Source organism: Maniola jurtina, chromosome 7 (genome assembly GCF_905333055.1).
Source record: "Maniola jurtina chromosome 7, ilManJurt1.1, whole genome shotgun sequence".
Taxonomy (NCBI): Eukaryota; Metazoa; Arthropoda; class Insecta; order Lepidoptera; family Nymphalidae; genus Maniola; species Maniola jurtina.
The window spans coordinates 1246238-1266140 of record NC_060035.1 but is presented as its reverse complement, the minus strand read 5'-3'; the positions used below and the strand labels follow the sequence as shown (position 1 = coordinate 1266140).

The following is a 19903-nucleotide window of genomic DNA, read 5'->3' as shown; positions in this document are numbered from 1 at the left end:
TACATACTAGATATAATTATAATACGTCCATGTATAATAGGTACCAAAAAAAAGTTACAAAAAAAACATATAAAAACTGTAAAGTGAATCAAGTGTACTTGTACGTGGTACTACAAGCAATTTTAAGTTTAGAGAAAAGTTTAGCGTATGGAGTCTGAATCGTGCAATGAAGAAACGAACGTAGTGTTTATATACTCTTTGGAAGAAACTTGCATTGTGTATAGCACCCATTATACCTTCATATTATTATAAAAACCTTATTATACTTGGTCTGTGATAAAAACCTAAAAACGAAAAAGCATCATATTTATTTCTGAATTGGTAGCATTGCTAAATTGTCAAAAAAAAGTCAAAACAGCAGTCAAACATGGATTCAGCTGCTGAAGAATCTGAGAATTTCGATTCATTTAGCGAAAATGAATATGGCAAAACAAATAGCAATACTCCAAATGAAACCTCAGTTAGCAATAATAACATCGTACATAAGTTGTTTAATAGAGAGGTAAGTTTGAACTTGAGAATTTTGATAACAAAGCTCCCATATCATTTTGATATTTTTGTTTTTGATTATTATCGTCGAATGGGATTTTCTCAATTTTTATCTGAGAAAATCTCTAGTTAGAATCCTCATTTTATTTCTCTAGCAGTCAATCTTCGAGATCTTTACATAAAATTCTTTGGCAAGCAGAGATACTAAAAATTAAATAATGTTTTTCAGATATATGGTAGCACTTCAAGAAAGCCTAGTGACAAAAGCAAAAAGATATTCGACAAGATACCTCCCCGGCTGCGTTTTTGTCTCATGGACATTGTGCCTATGCGGTACTTGAGGGAGCATGTGTTTATGGGGTTCTCTCAATGCGGACAGTTTCTGCTAAGTTTCACTTACAGCTGCAACACTCAGGTGTACTTCCGGGAAAGCTCTAAGTTTACGTATGTATCATTACATTAAAACTCTCCATCCTTCAACAGCTTGCATGAGTTCACTTCGGGGCATAGACCTTTTCAAAGGTGCACCATCTCTGGTGGTTCACAAGTCCTCCATCTTTCTGGTCCACCCTCCTACCAAAATAACTTGAATATTTTCAAGTCAAGAGTGAATACACATCTTCTAAGCAAGGGTGCTTCATCTTAGACTGCATCATTACTTGCCAGTAGGTCTGATTGCACCAAGCACTTGTCTATAAATAAATAAAAAGAATTCCTTCAAGGTAAGGGTGAATTATTAGCATGTTCTAGACAAGTATGCTCCAACTTGGACTTCATCATTGCTATCATACATCTTCTTATCATATTGAAATTGGTTGGTGCTACAATATTATTAGTAAGTACATAATTATTTATATTGCTTGGTAATTAATATTCATAGATATTCAACTCTAGTCTAAATGCAATGCAAATTTTATTTTAACCTTGGATTGTACTCTGGGCTTCTCTCGTTTGCATTGTGTATGTAGATAAATTATATTGTTATAATCTAAAAATAATTAGCATAATATAAAAAATAATAAGTTTGATAAAATTAACATTTCTTGAGTTGCTACTAAGGTACTTAAGGGTTCTGTACCATTGTAGAAGATGAGAAACACTAGGTATCTTTTTCTTCTTACTTTTCATGATGGCCATTTTGACATTTTTTTTTAGTGGGAATAGTAGTGGGAGTGGGTACACACTGAAAATTTCAACTCTATCTTAAGGCTTAGTATTAGGGCCCTATTAACACCCTTTGGGTATCGAGGCCTAAACCATGATAGTAATGGTAGTAGCCCAAAAACTCAATTAAAAAGTTTTTAACTAAAAAGTTGTTTGTAGGCTTCATTTCTTACTGTGGGTGCCGGGGTGCGTGGCGCGGCCGGTGCACAGCGTGCCGCTGTTCGGCGACGACAGTGTGGACAGCAAAGTTACCATCTCCATGGCGCAGTGGAAGCACAACCCTGGTGTGCTGGTGGTGTATGGCATCGCGTGAGTAGGCTACATATGTTACTGAGCAGGGCAGTGTGGCATGGCCAGTGCACAGCATGAGTGGCAAAGCGTGAGTATGCCCAAAAGAATGTGCACAATAACTTTTTGATCTGGTTTCCTCCTTCACCTTTCGAATATTGTACCGCAAGGCATCGACAAGGTCTGCACCCATATGTAGTTGAAATTCCACAGACACATACGAAGCGATTTGCCTCCTGGTTTCTAATTTGAACTGCTAGGATATGGAACACCTGGATTCTGATAGCATAGTTTAATTTATTTATATAAACATGTAAAACATCTGTCTGTAGTGGTATTTTAGGTACTTATTGTTTATAGATATTGATATAGTTTGTACCATTTCAGTGAATCTCTTTCGGAACGTTCTTATCTCAGTGTTATCGGAGTACCTCGGCTAGGATGTAGAAAGTGCTCTGCCATTTCCAAAGACGAAGGTAAGTAGCTCTTACTAAAAATATTCTAACATCCACCATAAAATTGCTTTACCCTTGAGAAGTATGTCGCACATCATAAAAGTACAAGGTCTATTTTCTATTGTGAGATCTCATACATTTATATCAGTTTGACCCTTCGTGAAGTTTTTATTTACTGAAAGCTGGTGTCGAAAATGGTAAAGCAAGTTTATGGTCTAATGTAATAGCATGGATTCGCTGGCACAGTTCACATCTCAAATCGGACTATATCAAGTACTGAAAAATGTGTTGCTTGGTGGTTGCTGTAATAATGAGCGATCAATGTTTATGAATTTTCCATTTCAGAAAGTATACTCAGACAAATATACAAAACTTTGTTCACAGATGACCCAGACCCAAACTGGAACAAACGTTGTTTAGAGCATAGTTTCGCGATACACACTAAATTCGTCTGCTCCTTCGACTCTAGCTTGTATGAGCCTGTCGTACAACTTGCCTACACCAACCAAATCATCATCTACACAGACTTCATACACATACTAGAAATAGATTTAGTCAAACCTGACCCTGAAAGGAGCGAAATTAACGAGGAACGACAATTTTCTTTAGATAGGGAAGAAATCAATTCGGTTTACACAAATCCTAGTACACCAGCTTCCGATGTATCTGCCGCTTTTCAGTCCCCCAAATATCAAAATAATGTGGTCCAGAACATTCTAGCAGATTTCTCAGAGATTGAAGAACCATATCTAATGTCCAAGCCAGTCCAGTTGCCTGATGTTATGGGACAGGAATTGTGTATCCAAGCCTCCTCTATATCACACAATTTGATGGAAGAATGGGAAGGGCCTTCCCCTTCAATAAGGACTTTAATAAGCCCGCCTCTAAGGTCCCCAAGAAGGAGGCCAGCAGAAAGCATGTCTAGGTTCAACGAAGCGCATAGGATAAAAGCGGAAAAAGCATATGAATTTGTCGAAGAAGCAGATGTAAAGTGCGAGAAACTGAGTATGTTCAGAAAGCGACGTTTAGCAGATAAGAAATACGAGTTCTCAGAGGATAACAACGAAAATATCGTCCCTTTTAGAGTTTTAAGGAGTAATAGGAAATATTTCACGGGATCCACCAGTAAAAGCCAAGCTAGACGAGCGAGGTCGCCGCCGGTTGAAAGCGTAGTTTTGAGGGCCCATAATCAAATTAGGCCTACATCCCCAACGAGTAGTTTAGATCTCAAAAACCCGGGGCTTTCTTCCCTGGAATCCGACAGAAACTCCGAGTCAGAGTATAGAGTAATGGAGATGTTAGACGACGGCACTCTCAAAACGGTGTCAGTACACGATAACACGTCTAAAACCTTGTCAGATTGTCCAGTCAGTCCTCAGGATCCTTATTTAGTGCATACGGGGAATTCCAAGTGCAGTAAATTCTTTACAAGATACTTTTTGGAAAGTGATGACGAGATTACGTCTATTATCACTGATTCTGAAGGTAAGTTAGGTTTATTTCACTTAAATAATAATTAATGATAATCTACTATGTACTATAAAGTACACTTTCTAAGTTAACGATTAAAATTCTAATTCAAGATTTTTGTTTAAAATAGCTTTTTCATAGGTACTAACTGCTAATAGTTTAGTTCAATGTTCCACGTCCATATTGTAGTATCCAATTTTTTAGAAGTACTCACTAATTGATGTTTCATACAACTAGTGTAAGGCCATAGAACTCTGTACCTTGAATAGATATTTAATAGAATAGAATAGAATAGTAGAAGGTATAGAGTTCTATGGCCTTACGCGTATGCTTGTAGAGTGATCGCAAAACAAGTACTACAATCTGAAGTTGCAACTTGGCAGGATTGGATGAGTTTGTAATAGCGATTACAAACTCATCCAATCCGAATCGTTGAAAATACGGGTATTAAAAACTCGGACCGAATTCGAATATTCCTTGCGCACTACCCCGATCTCTGATTCAAATCCAAATAGTGGATGTCTATGACGTATAATATCTACTTCACATGTCCGATTTGAATGCGAAGCACATCCGAGATATTCCCACGGATGACGGAGAGATATCGGATGATGAAAGTCGGATGTAGTGCGTAAGCTACCATACAAATAGTTCTATATAACCGCCCTAAGGATTAAATACACAAGCCCGGAAAGATCTGTTTTTCTACAATGCGCAGATACTAAAGGAAACAGTTTGAGCATGTTACAGTCTTCAAGTGCGAGTGCCTTCAGGCCTGGTATCCACATAAGCGGAGAGGAGAGGAGATGTGTTCAGTTGACCAATCAGAGATTCAAAAGATGACGTGATATTTTTTACGCGTCATCTATTACGAATCTGATTGGTCGACTGAACACATCTCCTCTCTTGTTCGCTTGGATGGATACCGGGCCTCAAACAGGTCTTTGTATTACCTACCAAAAAGTAAAATTCAGTGACATTTTCGTTGTGGAGTTTTTGGTATCCTTAAGCTACGTTTCTCTTTCAGATGACTGCATAGCAGACTGTCACGTAGCCTTACCCCTCTGCGGGCAGGGGGTGGGTCAGGCGTTGCAGGGGGTGGGGGCGGGCGCCTGGGAGCGTCTACGAGCGCAACCCCCCTTAACGCTGCGAGCTCAACAAAGGACGTTGGATACGGAGTTACTTTGTAACGAAGTGTGCGGGAGGTTGTGTACTCTGCGGGGCAAGAAGTTCATATATTGCTTCGACTTTGGCTGCCACGTTATTGACGTTTGTCAGTCTAGTGGGTGTCTTTCTGGGGTGAGTTATTTATAGATTAGACATACTCAGATCTTTTTCGGATGAAAGTACCATATCCGTATCACACTAATATTATAAAGGCGAAAGTTTGTATGTGTGTGTGTGTGTGTGTGTGTGTGTGTGTGTGTGTGTGTGTGCGTGCGTGCGTGCGTGCGTGCGTGCGTGCGTGCGTGCGTGCGTGCGTGCGTGCGTGCGTGCGTGTGTGTGTGTATGTTTGTTACTCCTTCACGCAAAAACTACTGGACGGATTGGGCTGAAATTTAGAATGGAGATAGATTATACTCTGGATTAGCACATAGGCTACTTTTTATCCCGGAAAATCAAAGAGTTCCTACGGGATTTTTAAAAAACTACATCCACGCGAACGAAGTCGCGGGCATCAGCTAGTCTAAAATAGCCGCCAAACAGAACAGCTGTTTTGAGTAAGGCTTTGAAAACCTAAATATATCAAAACCTCAATACAAAAATACTAGAAATACTGAGTGGATTTAGGGTTTAAAATCCTGTTAAAACTAGAAACTCATTGATTTTCCGTGACCAAAAGTAGCCCCTGTTCTTCCCTGGATGCAAGCAATCTCTCTATCAAATTTCGTCAAAATTAGCTAATCGCTTGAGCCGTGCAAAGCTAGCTGACAGACAGACAGACACATTTCTCATTTATAATAGTATGAATTGAATATTTTTCAGTTGTGTGCGATGTGGCTGTGGGCGAACGAGGGCGAAGCGTGCGAGGCGTGCGAGGAGCCCTCGGCCGGCTGCCTGCAGCATCGACGGCAATACGCCGCGCAGGTACCATGCTACTAAACTTTCCCTACTTATTTTATATTTATACCCTATCCGCTGAATGGAGTTAGTATAGCGCTCTCTTTTTTACGTAAAGAAAAAGAGAAAGAGCGCTATACCAACTTCATTGCGCGGATAAGGTATAGGATGTCTTAGCTGATTGCAGGAATTCACTAATAATAATAATATAGGTAAATAATCTATACATATAATAAAAATGTAGAAAAGTGGTGTCTGTACAATGGAAATATATAAAAAAAAAGTAGCAGGGGTTGTTATTATATCGATGCCGAACCCGAAATTGTAATTAAATTTTTTTTTGTCTGTTTGTCTGTGTGTTTGTGCACGCTAATATCAGACACGGCTTATTCGATTTAGATACGGTTTTCATTAATATATTGTAGTAAGCTTCACTTAACATTTAGTGTTTATTTCATGTCAATCGGTTCATAAATAAAAAAGTTATGTCAATTTAAAGAATCACGGCGAACATTTTTAACGTACTACCCAAACGACGGTATATGTAATTCAAAATATGCTGCCCGAAAAGTCACTATTCCACGAAAACGAAGTCGCGGGCACAGCTAGTTGTAAATAATATTGAAAGAATGAGACAAACCCGAGGACTTCCTAACCGATTTAAAAAAAACCGGCCATGTGCGAGTCAAACTCGCGCACCGAGGGGGAAAATACCCGAGTAAGGATAAAATATACCAGGTGACAGAAAAACAATTTTTACTATAAGTATAGATTTTATTATAAGTATAGATAAGTTTATTATAAGTATAGATTAAGGTGTATGGATAAGTTAGTTAATATGTACGATAAAATAAGAGCGCCACCTCGCCAACAAACTGGTCCACCAGTTTGGCGAGCGATAATATTATAGATTCTTTGTTATTATTTTGATTAAATAAATTATAAAAAAAACAAAAAACTATAACATTTCAGTGTTTATTAAGACGATCGTAGTCGGGTTTTAGTTTTCAACTTTATCTTGTTTTATTTTGCAGTGTCTCTTCGTGTGGGACCTCGTAAGTGGCGTCTACAGAACGGAAAGAGAGGCTATGACGGAAGACTTTAGCCAAGAGACCTCTAGAGGTAAGCTTAGACTGATGATATTTTGATATCCATACTAATACTCTCTGTTTGTCTATCTGTCTGCTGGCTTTTCCCGTTCCATCTATTTGACCGATTTGACGGTGTATTTGGTAAGATATAGCTTGCATCTTGGGGAAAGACATGTCTTTTTTTATCCTAATCAAAGAGTTTCCACAGGATTATTAAAATTAGCGATTATGACGTAGACATCCGCTAAGAAAGGACTTTTGAAAACTCAGCCCGTAAGGTAAAATGGGGATTTGAAACAAAGTCGTGGGCATAAGCTAGTTTATATTTATAATATTACGATAGCTTAAACGCTAAAATAGTTCGGGTGTAGTTTCAGGCGTGGAGCGCGCGCGGGAGCTGGCCAAGCGGCTGGGGTCCATCAACGTGCCGCCGGCGCACGACACGCGCTTGCTGACTACCCTCACTGGTAAATACCTCGTCTATACTCTATCCCCGCAAAGAAATTAGTGTAGCGCTCTCTCTGTTACGTAATCCTATATAAATGATAGAGCCAAACATCTCAGTTCAATTCAATTCAACTCAAAATATTTTTATTCAATTAAACTTTTACAAGTGCTTTTGAATCGTCAAAATAATCTATCACTGGTTCGGAATGCCGTTCCTACCGAGTGCCGTGAGCATTAACCATTGAAATTAAACTTTTGGGGCTCTTTAAAACCTTCGCCTGCAGCTTGGGTATTCAAAGTCAAAATCATTTATTCAAAGTAGGTACTATAGTACACCTTTTGTTTATCGGATTTGTTAGATTTGAAGGACGATATATTGGTGATAATTAATTATGTAAACTTCAAACTAAAGCTACGAGGGTTCCAAACGCGCCCAAGACTGAGAATATAACTATAATTTGTGCCTTGGCTGTAATTTACTATTTCGCGCACTTGCATCAGAAATGAGTATTATTACATAATTTCAGGTAAATCACTGAAAAGACTGACTGATGTAGACAACTGTGTGGAAATAACAAAGAATCATCCAGACAGCTCCGAATCCGAGTCCGAGCCCTCTGAGGACAGCGACTACGAGTAACTTTATACCTCCTCATATACTCCGCCAAGCGAACACGTGAAAATGCGAATACATTGCATCGAAGTTTGTACAGGTGACGTTAGGTAATACACGCACAACAGACGGAAACGTTTAAGTGCGGAAACCAGCCCAGAAAGATAAAGGTAAACAGATAATAATTTAAAAAATTTCAAAAAAGCCCTGACTGCGGTTTGTGTTGCACCTTTTTCAGTCTTGGTAAGACGGATATTGCAGGAAAAAACACTGTAGTTTTTATTATTATTGTATTAAATACAAGTAAAATCCGTCACAGTAGTATTTACTGTTACTTACTAGTTTACTGAGCATACATTTTCCGCCGCAATCAAATTTTTATCAACAAAAATAGTTATTTATTATTTAAACTACATATGGCGTCCACAGTGCATGCCCGTGCCATAGACAAACGGGCAAAGGCGACGCGTAGATTTGCCGCCATGGCGCCAAATAACTTGGAATTCAGAGCTGTGAAAAAGGTCGAACTGTACGAAACAATTATTTTAAAGCATTATTTTTTCTTATTTTACAATCAAAAGAGTGATTAATTGTCTTTTTTTTTAATATTAAAGATGTACGTGAATAAAGTATGTCAATATGTGATACATTTTGATTTTACAATCAGGATTTTAAGAGAGCCTAGATAAATTAATATTTGTGTGTCACAGCGTGCAATAATTAACTACTTACGTCACACGTATATATAATCCGTGCAAAATGACTTCATGCCATTTTAACTCTTATGGGCCAACTGTCATGTCAAAAGTACGGTTCATCTATAAAATCTATAAAATCGTACTATTGACATGACATTTGACACATAAAGGTAAAATGGCTCATTTTTTACGCACTATACCTATTATGCTTGGTATTTGCATCGACATTTTCCAGTTACGTAATATACACTGGCAAATGCTTACTGCTAACTCAGTGTTCAAAGCTGAATCATACCTCTAGCCACAGAGCTCATTTGACATTTATTTTTAATCCATTGAAGGTTTTCTATGAAAAATTATTTTAACATCACTCAGTGAAGGTGATATTATAATGAACACTGTAAATATGTTACACTCAGACAGCCATAGTTACTAAACTTCTAAGAAGAAATATTTTTAAAATAGTATGCAATTTAGTTGGAAGTATTTTTAATGTAAATATTTTTTTATAAGTTACCCAATGTGGTGAAATAACGTAAAAATAAAAATTTATGTGCTCTATGTGCATCCTATTTTATGACAGTTGATATTTTTAAATTCCATGACAGATCACTTTTTTTTAGTTTTTACTAGCTTTTCCCTCGGCTTCTCCCGCTTGACAGTGTTAAGCTTCGCGACCAAAATTAATTATTTCTTTCTTTATAGTCGTATTCCTTCTTTGCTGAGGGTCGTGACTCCTTTCCATAAATCACATGATGGCAGGAGTTCTCTTGGGATAATAATCCAAAACTAATAATATCAATAAAAATCAATCTGTCTGCAATAGACAAGTTGGTAAACTAAAAGAATTTCAGTTCATTCATTTATAAAAATTGTATGGTTGATTTAAAAAAAATAACAATGTTGCTAAATACAATGTATCATCAGCGTAAAAATGAATACATTATTAATTTTTCCAAGAATATTTTGAACACTAACCTTGCCATTTGATTTGATTTTATATTTAACGTAATATTTTATAAGATTTCTGAATGTTGATAGTTACATGCTAAAATAATAAATTAAAACTATTTAATCCTAAACAAAATACTATGTAGTTCTAATCAGTGTTGGCTATTCGATTGATACAAAAATCTATTAATCTCACAGATAAATCTATACTCTTTGACAGGTTTAATTACCTCTATTTCTCTATGACAGGTCTAAGTCTAGTGCTATCCTTATCCACGTGTAGCATTATAAAAGGGATAGCGATACATTTAAAGTTTAAACCTGTCACTTTAGAGATTGTGTACAAAAGATTTAGCTACAAATTACAATGTTCTTTGATTAGGGAACTTCTAACAAAACGTAGAGGCCTCTGCCTCACTGGCAGGCGTCAAATGTTAGTACATTTGACGCAGGTAGCCCTATTTTTTAACCCCCGACCCAAAAAGAGGGGTGTTATAAGTTTGACGTGTGTATCTGTGTATCTGTGTATCTGTGTATCTGTCTGTGGCACCGTAGCGCCTAAACTAATGAACCGATTTTAATTTAGTTTTTTTTTTGTTTGAAAGGTGGCTTAATCGAGAGTGTTCTTAGCTATAATCCAAGAAAATCGGTTCAGCCGTTTGAAAGTTATCAGCTCTTTTCTAGTTACTGTAACCTTCACTTGACGGGGGTGTTATAAATTTTTAATTTACACTTGTCTTTGATTTTACGCCACCATAGCCTATTTGACATATGGTCGATTCAGAATCAACCCGAGAGTTTCCTCATTCTATTTCACTCTGGTAGAGCTCAGCTTTAGACCTGTCAATTGAGAGATTGTGCACCAGCGTCACTATATTATAATCAAAATAAATGTAAGAATTTATATATTTGTCTGTATCAGCACAAATTTAGGAATTCGATGTTGATGTAACTTAAGATACGTTAGGATTCTTCACACAGACTATTGATGTATACTTGTATTAATGATATTGTAACAAGTTTTACAGACACTAACTCGGTAGCTCATTGCAAGGTTGTGATAGAATGGAATTAGGCGTTGTTTTATTTTAAGTAGTGTCTGTGAGATGTTGTTACTATATGATAGGTTTAACAACAGTTTCATCTCAGTCTATACTGCATTTAATTTATTTAAAAATAAACATGCCTATTGGGTTGGACCCAAATCTCTAGTACTTAGATATGCCGTTTCACTGAGACGGCTCGTGATGTAGAACGCGGGTTTGCGGGAGGGTGACAGTTGTCGCAAAAAATCAGTCAAGTGCGAGTCGGACACGCACCGAAGGGTTCCGTACCGTCATACAATATATAGCACTTTTATGTGCAACACTGCAAGTTAATTACGAACAGCACCATCTACATGTGATTTAGTAAACTAATTATTTGTTTGTGAACACATTTTAATTTTTAGTGATGTAACCACAAATTCACGATTTTCGGATATTTTCCTTTACTTGTGCTATATGACAGACCTACCTGCCAAACATGTTTCTAAAGTTGCCTTCAAACTACGGAAATATAATATAATATATAAATATCGCTCACCCTACTTTGAAATGTCACTGTTCACACTTAGATGTAATATAATATTTTCAAAGTAGGGTTAGCGATATTTATATATTATATTATATTTCCGTAGTTTGAAGGCAACTTCAGCCAACGGGAAGTACCCTATAGGTTTTGATTGCCTGTCTTTAGAAACACAACAGACTGACAGACAGACAGATAGGCAACGAAGTGAAGTCCTATAAGGGTCAGTTTTTTTCTTTTGCGGTAGGTACGGAATCTAAAAATCAATGTCACTCTCTCGCATTCTACACCACAAGCATAGAAAAATATATCCATAATCTATACCATGAGCCATCTCAGTTAGACACACCTAAAATTGGCAAAAAAATACTAAGTATCCACTTTAGAAATTTGTGTTCTAACCAGTTACCTGTCACTTTAGAAACACTGCAGTGCAGTGACTGCACTAAGCACTTTGTGTATATAATTTTTAAAAAGTATTGTTAAGCGACCAATAGGATTTCTGTATTTAAAATAAAGCAATCTTACTGGTCAGTTTCGTGACGTCATCCACCATTTAATGCGATGAGTTTTAACGTGCATAATATATGCCATATTTTTATTTTGTAGTATGATCTTAGGAAAAATGAAAAAGTATAAAGAAGATAAAAAACTTATATTAAGTTTGATTTGAATATTTCAATTGGGTTATTCTTGCATTCATAATTAGCAAGGATTACTAATATTAACTTTTTAATTTAAACTTTTAATACTTTTTCATGTGGGAACTGCCACTATAAGTACCTACCTATTGATGAATGTATTGAAATTAAATTGAACAAATTGTGAATAGGTTTTATTTTTAAGTTTCAATTTTAATCACTCATATTTGGTATATTTTGTGTTACAGAAATTGACTTGTTTGTGTTGTTATGGTTACAATATTTTTTCATTGTAATATGCTAATAACATAATCAATGAGTCAGGTAAAATAATGGTTGTTACCGACTTAGGACCATTCCAATACATAAAGTATTGAAAGTCTTCTTCTGGTCAACTTCAGGAAGTCTTTTCAGGAAACCATTTGCAATGACAACTTGCTTTTTTACTTCTTTAGTCCAGTAATATGAGATGGAAAGTTTTCAGAATGTTATGCAAATTGGTGGTTTTATAGATTTCGATGTGCTCTTTCCGAATTTTTATTTTGCCACCTCGTACCTTTGCCGCTCGCGCCGCCATCATGGAAAAATGGCGCTCAAAAACAGTTTTTTCACGATAACTTCTTTCCCACTCATTTTACGATAAAAATGGCTATGTATTAATTAAACTAGAGACAATTTCCTACAATTTGTGTAGTCACCTTTTTTTGTAGACTCAATAGTTTCAGCGTACGAGCGCCACAAAGCCCACTCCAATACTCGTTTTGGCTAAATAACTCATTTCCACCCCACCATGTGGTAGAGTGAGTGGCGTGATTTTTTTTTATGGTATCTCAAGGAACCGGTAGTCACCTTCAATTTAAGCCATCAGTTCGACCAGAGAATACTAACACTCTTCAGAATTCTGCTCGAGATAAGAGTAAATATACTGCATCGCAGTTTCGATCTCACGTGCATATGAGCCTTTTTTTTGGGTTTTAAACCCAAAAGATGCCCATGGGACCTTATTACTAAGCCTCCGCTGTCATCCGTTTGCTTGTCCGTCTGTCCGTCTGTCTGTCAGCGTGCTGTATCTCATGAACCGTAATAGATAGAAAGTTGAAATTTCCACAGAATGTGTATTTTTATTGCCGTTATAATAACAAATAATAAAAATTTCAAAATGGCCGTCATGAAAAATAAATAAAAAAGAGCATTATTTCTTGTATTATTGTACGGAACCCTTCCTATGTGAGTTGGACTCGCTCTTGACCGATTTTTCGGCGTCTCGAGCATGTTTATAATGTGGTCGCAGTCAATACACAATATCGCAATTCGTGCATGAAAAATTTTACCTCGCACTACAAACTAAAAAAATAAAAAAATGGGTCAAGTGCAAGCCCAACTCGCACACGAAGGGTTCCGTACCATCAAACAAGAAATAACATTACTTTTTTGTTTTTTTTTTCATGTCAGCCATTTTGAAATTTTTATTATTTGTTGTTATAACGGCAATAGAAATACACATTTTGTGAAAATTTCAACTCTCTATCTATTACGGTTCACGATATACAGCCCACTGACAGACAAACAGACGGACGGACGGACGGACGGATGACAGCGGAGACTTAGTAATAAGGTCCCGTTGGCATCCTTTGGGTTCGAAACCCAAAAAAAAGGTCCATATTCACATGAGATCGAAACTGCGATGCAGTATATTTACTCTTATCTCGAGCAGAATTCTGAAGAGTGTTAGTATTCTCTGAACGAAGTGATGGCTTAAATTGAAGGTGACTACCGTCTCCTGGAGATACCATAAAAAAAATCACGCCACTCACTCTACCACATGGTGGTGTGGAAATGAGTTATTTAGCCAAAACGAGTGTTGGAGTGGGCTTTGTGGCGCTCGTACACTGAAACTATTGAGTCTACAAAAAAAGGTGACTACACAAATTGTAGGAAATTGTATCTAGTTTAATTGTTACATAGCAATTTTTGTCGTAAAATGAATGGGAAAGAAGTTATCGTGAAAAAACTGTTTTTGGGCGCCATTTTTCCAAGATGGCGGCGCGAGCGGCAAAGGTACGAGGTGGCAAAATAAAAATTCGGAAAGAGCACATCAAAATCTATAAAACCACCAATTTGCATAACATTCTGAAAACTTTCCAGATAAGCCCCTTTTTGACGCCCAAATTACTGAGCTACTTTTCAAGTCTGCATTTGAGTACACTAAAGAGGTCCTGTGTTAAGCACCATCTCCACCCAGATGAGAGAATCGCGGTGATCCTATTTTGACGTAATTATTTAACCGTATGAGGTTTAACTCCCAACAGGCAGACTTGTTGAGATTCTTTCGTAAGTGGAGATGGCGCCTTAGAGCTGTTTAGGTCAGTGACAACCATTAGTGTCACAAAGATTATTGCATTTAATTCTTTAGTAGACTAAAATGTGTACGAACTTGCCATCAATATTGAATTTTATATTAGAAATAATAAATGAACATGTATTAATAAACTAAGAAAATAACGAAGTACTGCCTTTTATTTACATTTATCAATAAAATAATGCCTGTAGCTAATGCTAAATCTATACCAATATTATAATAATACAAAAACTTTCTATTACTACCTCCTCGCAACAAAACATGGCAAGGATTGCATCTTGATTCTTAAGCATATGAGGATACCTTATATCCTGGAAAATTAAAGGTCCCATATGTGGGCATCAGCTAGTTGAATATAAAGGACATAATATTTTTCTTTATGCTTTACACCAACAGCCTACCTTGAAACTTTTGTGTTGAACACAGTCCTATGCATTTGCTGGTTCAATACTCAGCAGATCCATTTTGAGAATAACGAGAAATTCTAAATTTGTTCAGCTCTAGGCCTACTGAGGCAGTTTGATAATGGCTAGCAATATTCATACAATCTACATTACAGTATAGTACGCGTCACGTAAAAAGAACGCTGGAAAAAAGTGGCGGGGGTGTGTTTGCGCATGGGTACAGTCTCGTACGAAAGTCATGTGCATTTTATTTTCTTTTTGAACTAGGCTTTCGCTCGCAAATCGTGGCTTCGTACCTACATATTTGTTATTCTTATAAATGAATATATCTTTCAATATATTTTTCAATGTAATAACATTGAAAAATATATTCGATAAAATATCAATAAAATGAATTAAAAACATGTTTAAATTATATATTATAGAATGTTTAATCGAAATAAAATTAAAGTAATGTTGAAACTCCTTCCATTAAGTCATCATTTGAACCCTTTACTATTCGTCTCACTGTCGACTCGGAACATTTTGTTGCTTCTGCGGTCCGTTTCATACATTGTTTTAAATTATTAACTGCATTATTATCTGCTTCCCTCTTCATAAAACAGTATACGTCATAAATCATTTTTCTCGCTTCTCTATTGTAAAACCATTTCGTAATTTAAAACTTTTGTGCGCGATGGTATTTTAAAAGGAACGTAACGTGGATATTGCGCGGGAAGCAAAGCTCAACTGATGAACCAATAGCTCACCGGCAAACATGCAGCGCGTGGCTCCCGCGCCGCCCGCCCCGCCTCATACCACCAAATAGACCGATAAATCGCCTATGCGCAGCTCGACCGCTAGCGTTCTTTTTACGTGACGCGACCTATACCAAAGAGTTATCACTACAGTACCAATTGCCACCCAACAGGAAAAGCTGTGCTGCCAAGCTATTTAGCAGCTTCAGTGTGACGTAGCATAGAAAGGATATACTAAATAGATAATACTTTATTTCGGATAATATGGATTTCATTAAACTGTTAAACTTCTTCCAGATTAGCCTGCTTCTTTATCTTAGACTGCATCATCACTGACCACCAGGTGCACTTAACAGTTAAAAGTTAACAGACAAAAAACTGTTAAGAAGATTTTAATTGAAAACTTGGATGTCATACTGATTTATTTTTTACCACAATATAATTATTATTAATTATTACAATAAACGATCTAACAATTCCCAAAAGTGATTGATGTTTGGTCACAATCCAAACACATCTTCACATTCAGTGTCATTGTCCTGCTCTTGTACTGGCTGCATCTGTGCACATTCGTCGAGCATGCAGTCTAAAGATAGCCTCTCTATATCGTCCCAGGATAACTTGCTAAACTTTTCTTCCACTACTTTTATTAAAAGACTTGCTCTTGCCCGTGCCTCTGCTTCTGACATACCATTCTTTTTAAAGCACTTCGTTGCAACCTCTAGTAACCCATCCGGCTTCTTGACAACCAAATTCAATTTCGTACCATTTTTTATTGAGGGGTAAGATTCAACAGTTTGATTGTCAATCAAGGCTCGACCTAAAAGTAGTAATTTCTGTTCTTCTATTGGAATCCTTAGTTTTGTTGCGATGTGCTGTTTGATATCCAGTATTTTTGTTGTGGGAGTTACCTAGAAATAAGTTAAATTAGGTAAAATAAAAGAAACGACTAAAAATACCGAATCTTCACAATTAAATCATAAATCATTAATTCATTACATACCTCTACAGAACATTCGCCTCCCTGTAGTTGTTTTATAGTAATGTTCATTATGAGGCTGAAGCCTAAAAACTAATTACTTTTTAATGATTTTATAATTTGTTTTAATTTTGTACCTATTTGTACGCATTTATCACTTTTTAAGGTTTTTTTACAGGACAAAACAGCAGCAGAAAAATCAGAAAACACAGTGTTTTTTTAGGTTTTTTTGCCTTGACGTTGACAGTTAAACTGTCACAACTGTCACAATAAGAGTTCCTTAGTCTATGACGTAGCATAGACCTAAAGTAGATCAAAGACTACACTAGCGGCACGCTATGATGGCCGGTTTGACACATTACAATAGTGATGTGGAATGTCAATTTATTCTCGAACAAAAAACAATTAAGTTTTGTTTTTGTACCTGATTAAATAGGTTTAATAAAACAAAAATGTATATGTTTATTTAATTTATTTGAACGAACTGAATATTTGAACGAAAATGAATATACATACTTTATATGCACACAAGAAACATATGAATACAAAAGATACCAAAAAAGGTGCCACAAAAGGCCATAATTAATCAGATTCGTCCATACTACTATTTTCACTGTCGTCACTGCTATCATCACATACATTAATAATTATATGTTCGTTTTCTATAATATTATCTATTTTCACATCTCTTTCATAATCTTCCCTTATTAATTTAACAGTTCTATTCACAACCTTTTCCCAGTCTCCTTTAGTCACATGTTCACAAGCTTCTTCTAATAATTTTAGCATTTTTTTTTGTGGTAAATGGGGGTTCTGTATTGTGTCTTGCAGCATATCCCTTAATTTGAGCCCACACCAACTCAATCGCATTATACTCACAATGGTAAGGCGGTAACCGTATAACTCTGTGCCCATGTTCTAATGCTATTTCGTCAATGACGTATCGGATCTTGGTTGGTTTGTTTTCTTTTAAAAGACGTACTAATTCCGCTTTTAACATATTCATGTTTGCATCTACGCCATTTTTACGAAGCCATGCGACGATATCAGCTTTCTTTTGGGATTGGGCAGGTGGCTTGTCAATTTGCATCGAGTGGTATGGGGCGTTGTCCATAATTATAATAGATGGTTCAGGGAGGCTACACAACATTGAGGTAAACCATTCAGTAAACTTTTCTCCATTCATGTCTTCATGATAGTCTCCAGTGGTTTTTGACGCAAAAGCCATGAGAGAACCTTCGACAAACCCGTTGATGGTTCCGGCGTGACAAATTATAAGTCGCGATCCTTTTCCTACAGGAACTTTGGAAGTAGATGCTGCTGTGTCATCGTTCCAAGAACGGCCTACAGTATGGTTAGCATTAAGCCATGTTTCATCCAAGAACACAACATTTTGCCAATTTTTGATTTCTTTCACTTGCCGTAAAAAAGTATACCTTGCCATCGCTATATCAAATCTTTCCATCAATATTTTGCGTTTGTTACATTTTTTGTATCGAAATCCAATGGTCTTCAAAATCTTCGTTAAAGAACTTTCCCCACCGAAGAATAATCCAGCTTCCTTCAGTGAATGCACCAACTTTTTTCTTGTTGGATACTCCTTCTGTAAATAGTAGCCGTAAACATGTCTTCGGATAGCATCGGCATCAAAGCTATCGATGCCTACGACTGGTTTTGCTCGTTTTCTCTTTTTTGGTGTGTGAAGTTTATTTTCTTCTGTGCCAGTCTCGCCATATTTTTTTTTAGTTATCCGTCTAACAGTTCGTTGTCCAATATTAAGCGCATCAGCTACGCGTTCAACCACTGACGTTATAGGTAAAATTGGCCCTCCATTTTGAGCTTCACGATCGAAATAGTTACGAAGGCGTATTACGAACTCACGTGTCTGACTATTTAGAACAGTTCTCTGCGTACGTTCGGTCATATCGACGAAATCCACAACAAAGGGCTTGAACAGAGTCCAAATTAACGAGCAAGGGTCAACAGTAATGCAGTATCAATATTTGAAATCCAAAGCCAGGTCAAAACTATATCACAATCGCATTGCACTGACAGTTTATACTTTTCGAAGCAACGTCAATTCGAAACTGCTTTGTTTTGCATTGAGCATTGACGCGAGTTTGCCGGAGGTAGTAGTTGTGCTAGCCAGCGATCCTATGTGACGATCGTATTAGATTCCATTTTTAAAAATTTATTGATATTTTTTTGCGATTTCAGAGGTTTGTCCACATAGTGAAAATTGTTCATATTCACAAGTACATTCACCCCTTAAATGGTGCAAACTGATTTTTCTACACTTGTATACATTTAAGAAATCAATTTAATAAATAAATTTTGAGTCCTAAACCTAAAACTACATTCGATAAAATTTATGAATCTCTGCACATCACTATCGTCAATAAAGTAATACAATTATTTCCTTCAAAGTCGTTATCAATTAATACGGAACTTCATGAGCGGACAAACGTCAAACCGGCCATCATAGCGTGCCGCTAGTTTAACGGAGCCAACATGTATAATTTAAAAAAATGTATAATACACAAAAATGGTGATAGATCGTATAGTATCTCAGTTTGGAAGAATTTATATCTATAAACCCTTTAATTACCATTTTCCTGACAGTATATCTTTTTAAATCAAATTGAGTTCGAATTATTATAAACTAATACACTTTCCGAAAATTGGAAACAAGCGTTCGATTCTGTCTGTAATTTTAGAAATGAAAGTATGTATATATACACTGAAAACACGTTAACACCATCCACGGACCATGAGTGATACAAATTTCCGTGTCTTTAAATCTTAAGATAATATATAATTAGTTATGTCTGTAAAGTAGAAGTTTCAATGGGCTATGCCAGAAAATACACTTCGTCGTACCTTTATTCAGTATCACCTATATCTTCGCTTTCATGAACTCCCATTCTCAACGCATTCCACTCCCCTCAATCGCCTCGCTTTGTAGATAAAAAAAGGTTTTTCTAGAAACTATTTAATTAAAAAAAAAATAGTGAACGTTTCAATGATGTTTCACCATTGTTTCACAAAGCCATATACACAACCATATAGATTTTTCACTCGTCATAAAAAGCTGGTTGTCATTTATTACAAATTATTTTTAAAATGCCGATAGTGGATAAATAAAATTAATTACCAAGGTGATAGAATTTGAATTTAACAACATGAATGAAGTCGATTATTATTACGAAGGAAAGTTATCCGTGACCGTATATGATATGGAAGGTACCTATTTATAACAATGTTAAATTTTGATTTTTCAGACTAAGCTCAGTAAAGAACTTTAATTTTGTGAATTTCGTAACAAGTATAATTCTATACCGTTCTGCATATTCTAATTTCTAATCAGTTAACTAAACCTTAATTAAAATAAATTTTTATGCGAGCGGTGATAGCCTAGTGGCTTACGACATCTGTCTCTTATTTGGAAGGTCCTGGGCTCTAAGTTTATCGGAGCTATCTGCGTTTT

General features: G+C 36.4%; 2 protein-coding genes and 1 long non-coding RNA gene across 3 annotated transcripts; 1 reads left to right on the top strand and 2 right to left on the bottom strand.

Moving 5' to 3' along the window:
• Positions 1-294: 294 nt before the first annotated feature.
• On the top strand, positions 295-9624 carry LOC123866951. Its single transcript, XM_045908759.1, has 10 exons — positions 295-502; positions 719-933; positions 1813-1962; positions 2329-2417; positions 2781-3881; positions 4894-5165; positions 5853-5954; positions 6962-7049; positions 7390-7485; positions 7993-9624. Exons 1-10 carry the CDS (start codon positions 368-370, stop codon positions 8103-8105), a joined length of 2361 nt encoding a protein of 786 aa, XP_045764715.1. The 5' UTR covers positions 295-367; the 3' UTR covers positions 8106-9624.
• A 2492-nt stretch (positions 9625-12116) lies between these two features.
• On the bottom strand, positions 12117-14851 carry LOC123866983. The gene is made up of 2 exons (XR_006796296.1): positions 14119-14851; positions 12117-12386 (listed from the first exon to the last, which is right to left on the bottom strand). It is a non-coding gene; the product is annotated as an uncharacterized LOC123866983 (long non-coding RNA).
• Positions 14852-15813: 962 nt separating this feature from the next.
• Positions 15814-16669, bottom strand: LOC123866975 (ubiquitin-like protein 4A-B). Its single transcript, XM_045908786.1, has 2 exons — positions 16441-16669; positions 15814-16348 (listed from the first exon to the last, which is right to left on the bottom strand). Exons 1-2 carry the CDS (start codon positions 16486-16488, stop codon positions 15938-15940), a joined length of 459 nt encoding a protein of 152 aa, XP_045764742.1. The 5' UTR covers positions 16489-16669; the 3' UTR covers positions 15814-15937.
• Between the last annotated feature and the right edge of the window lie 3234 nt (positions 16670-19903).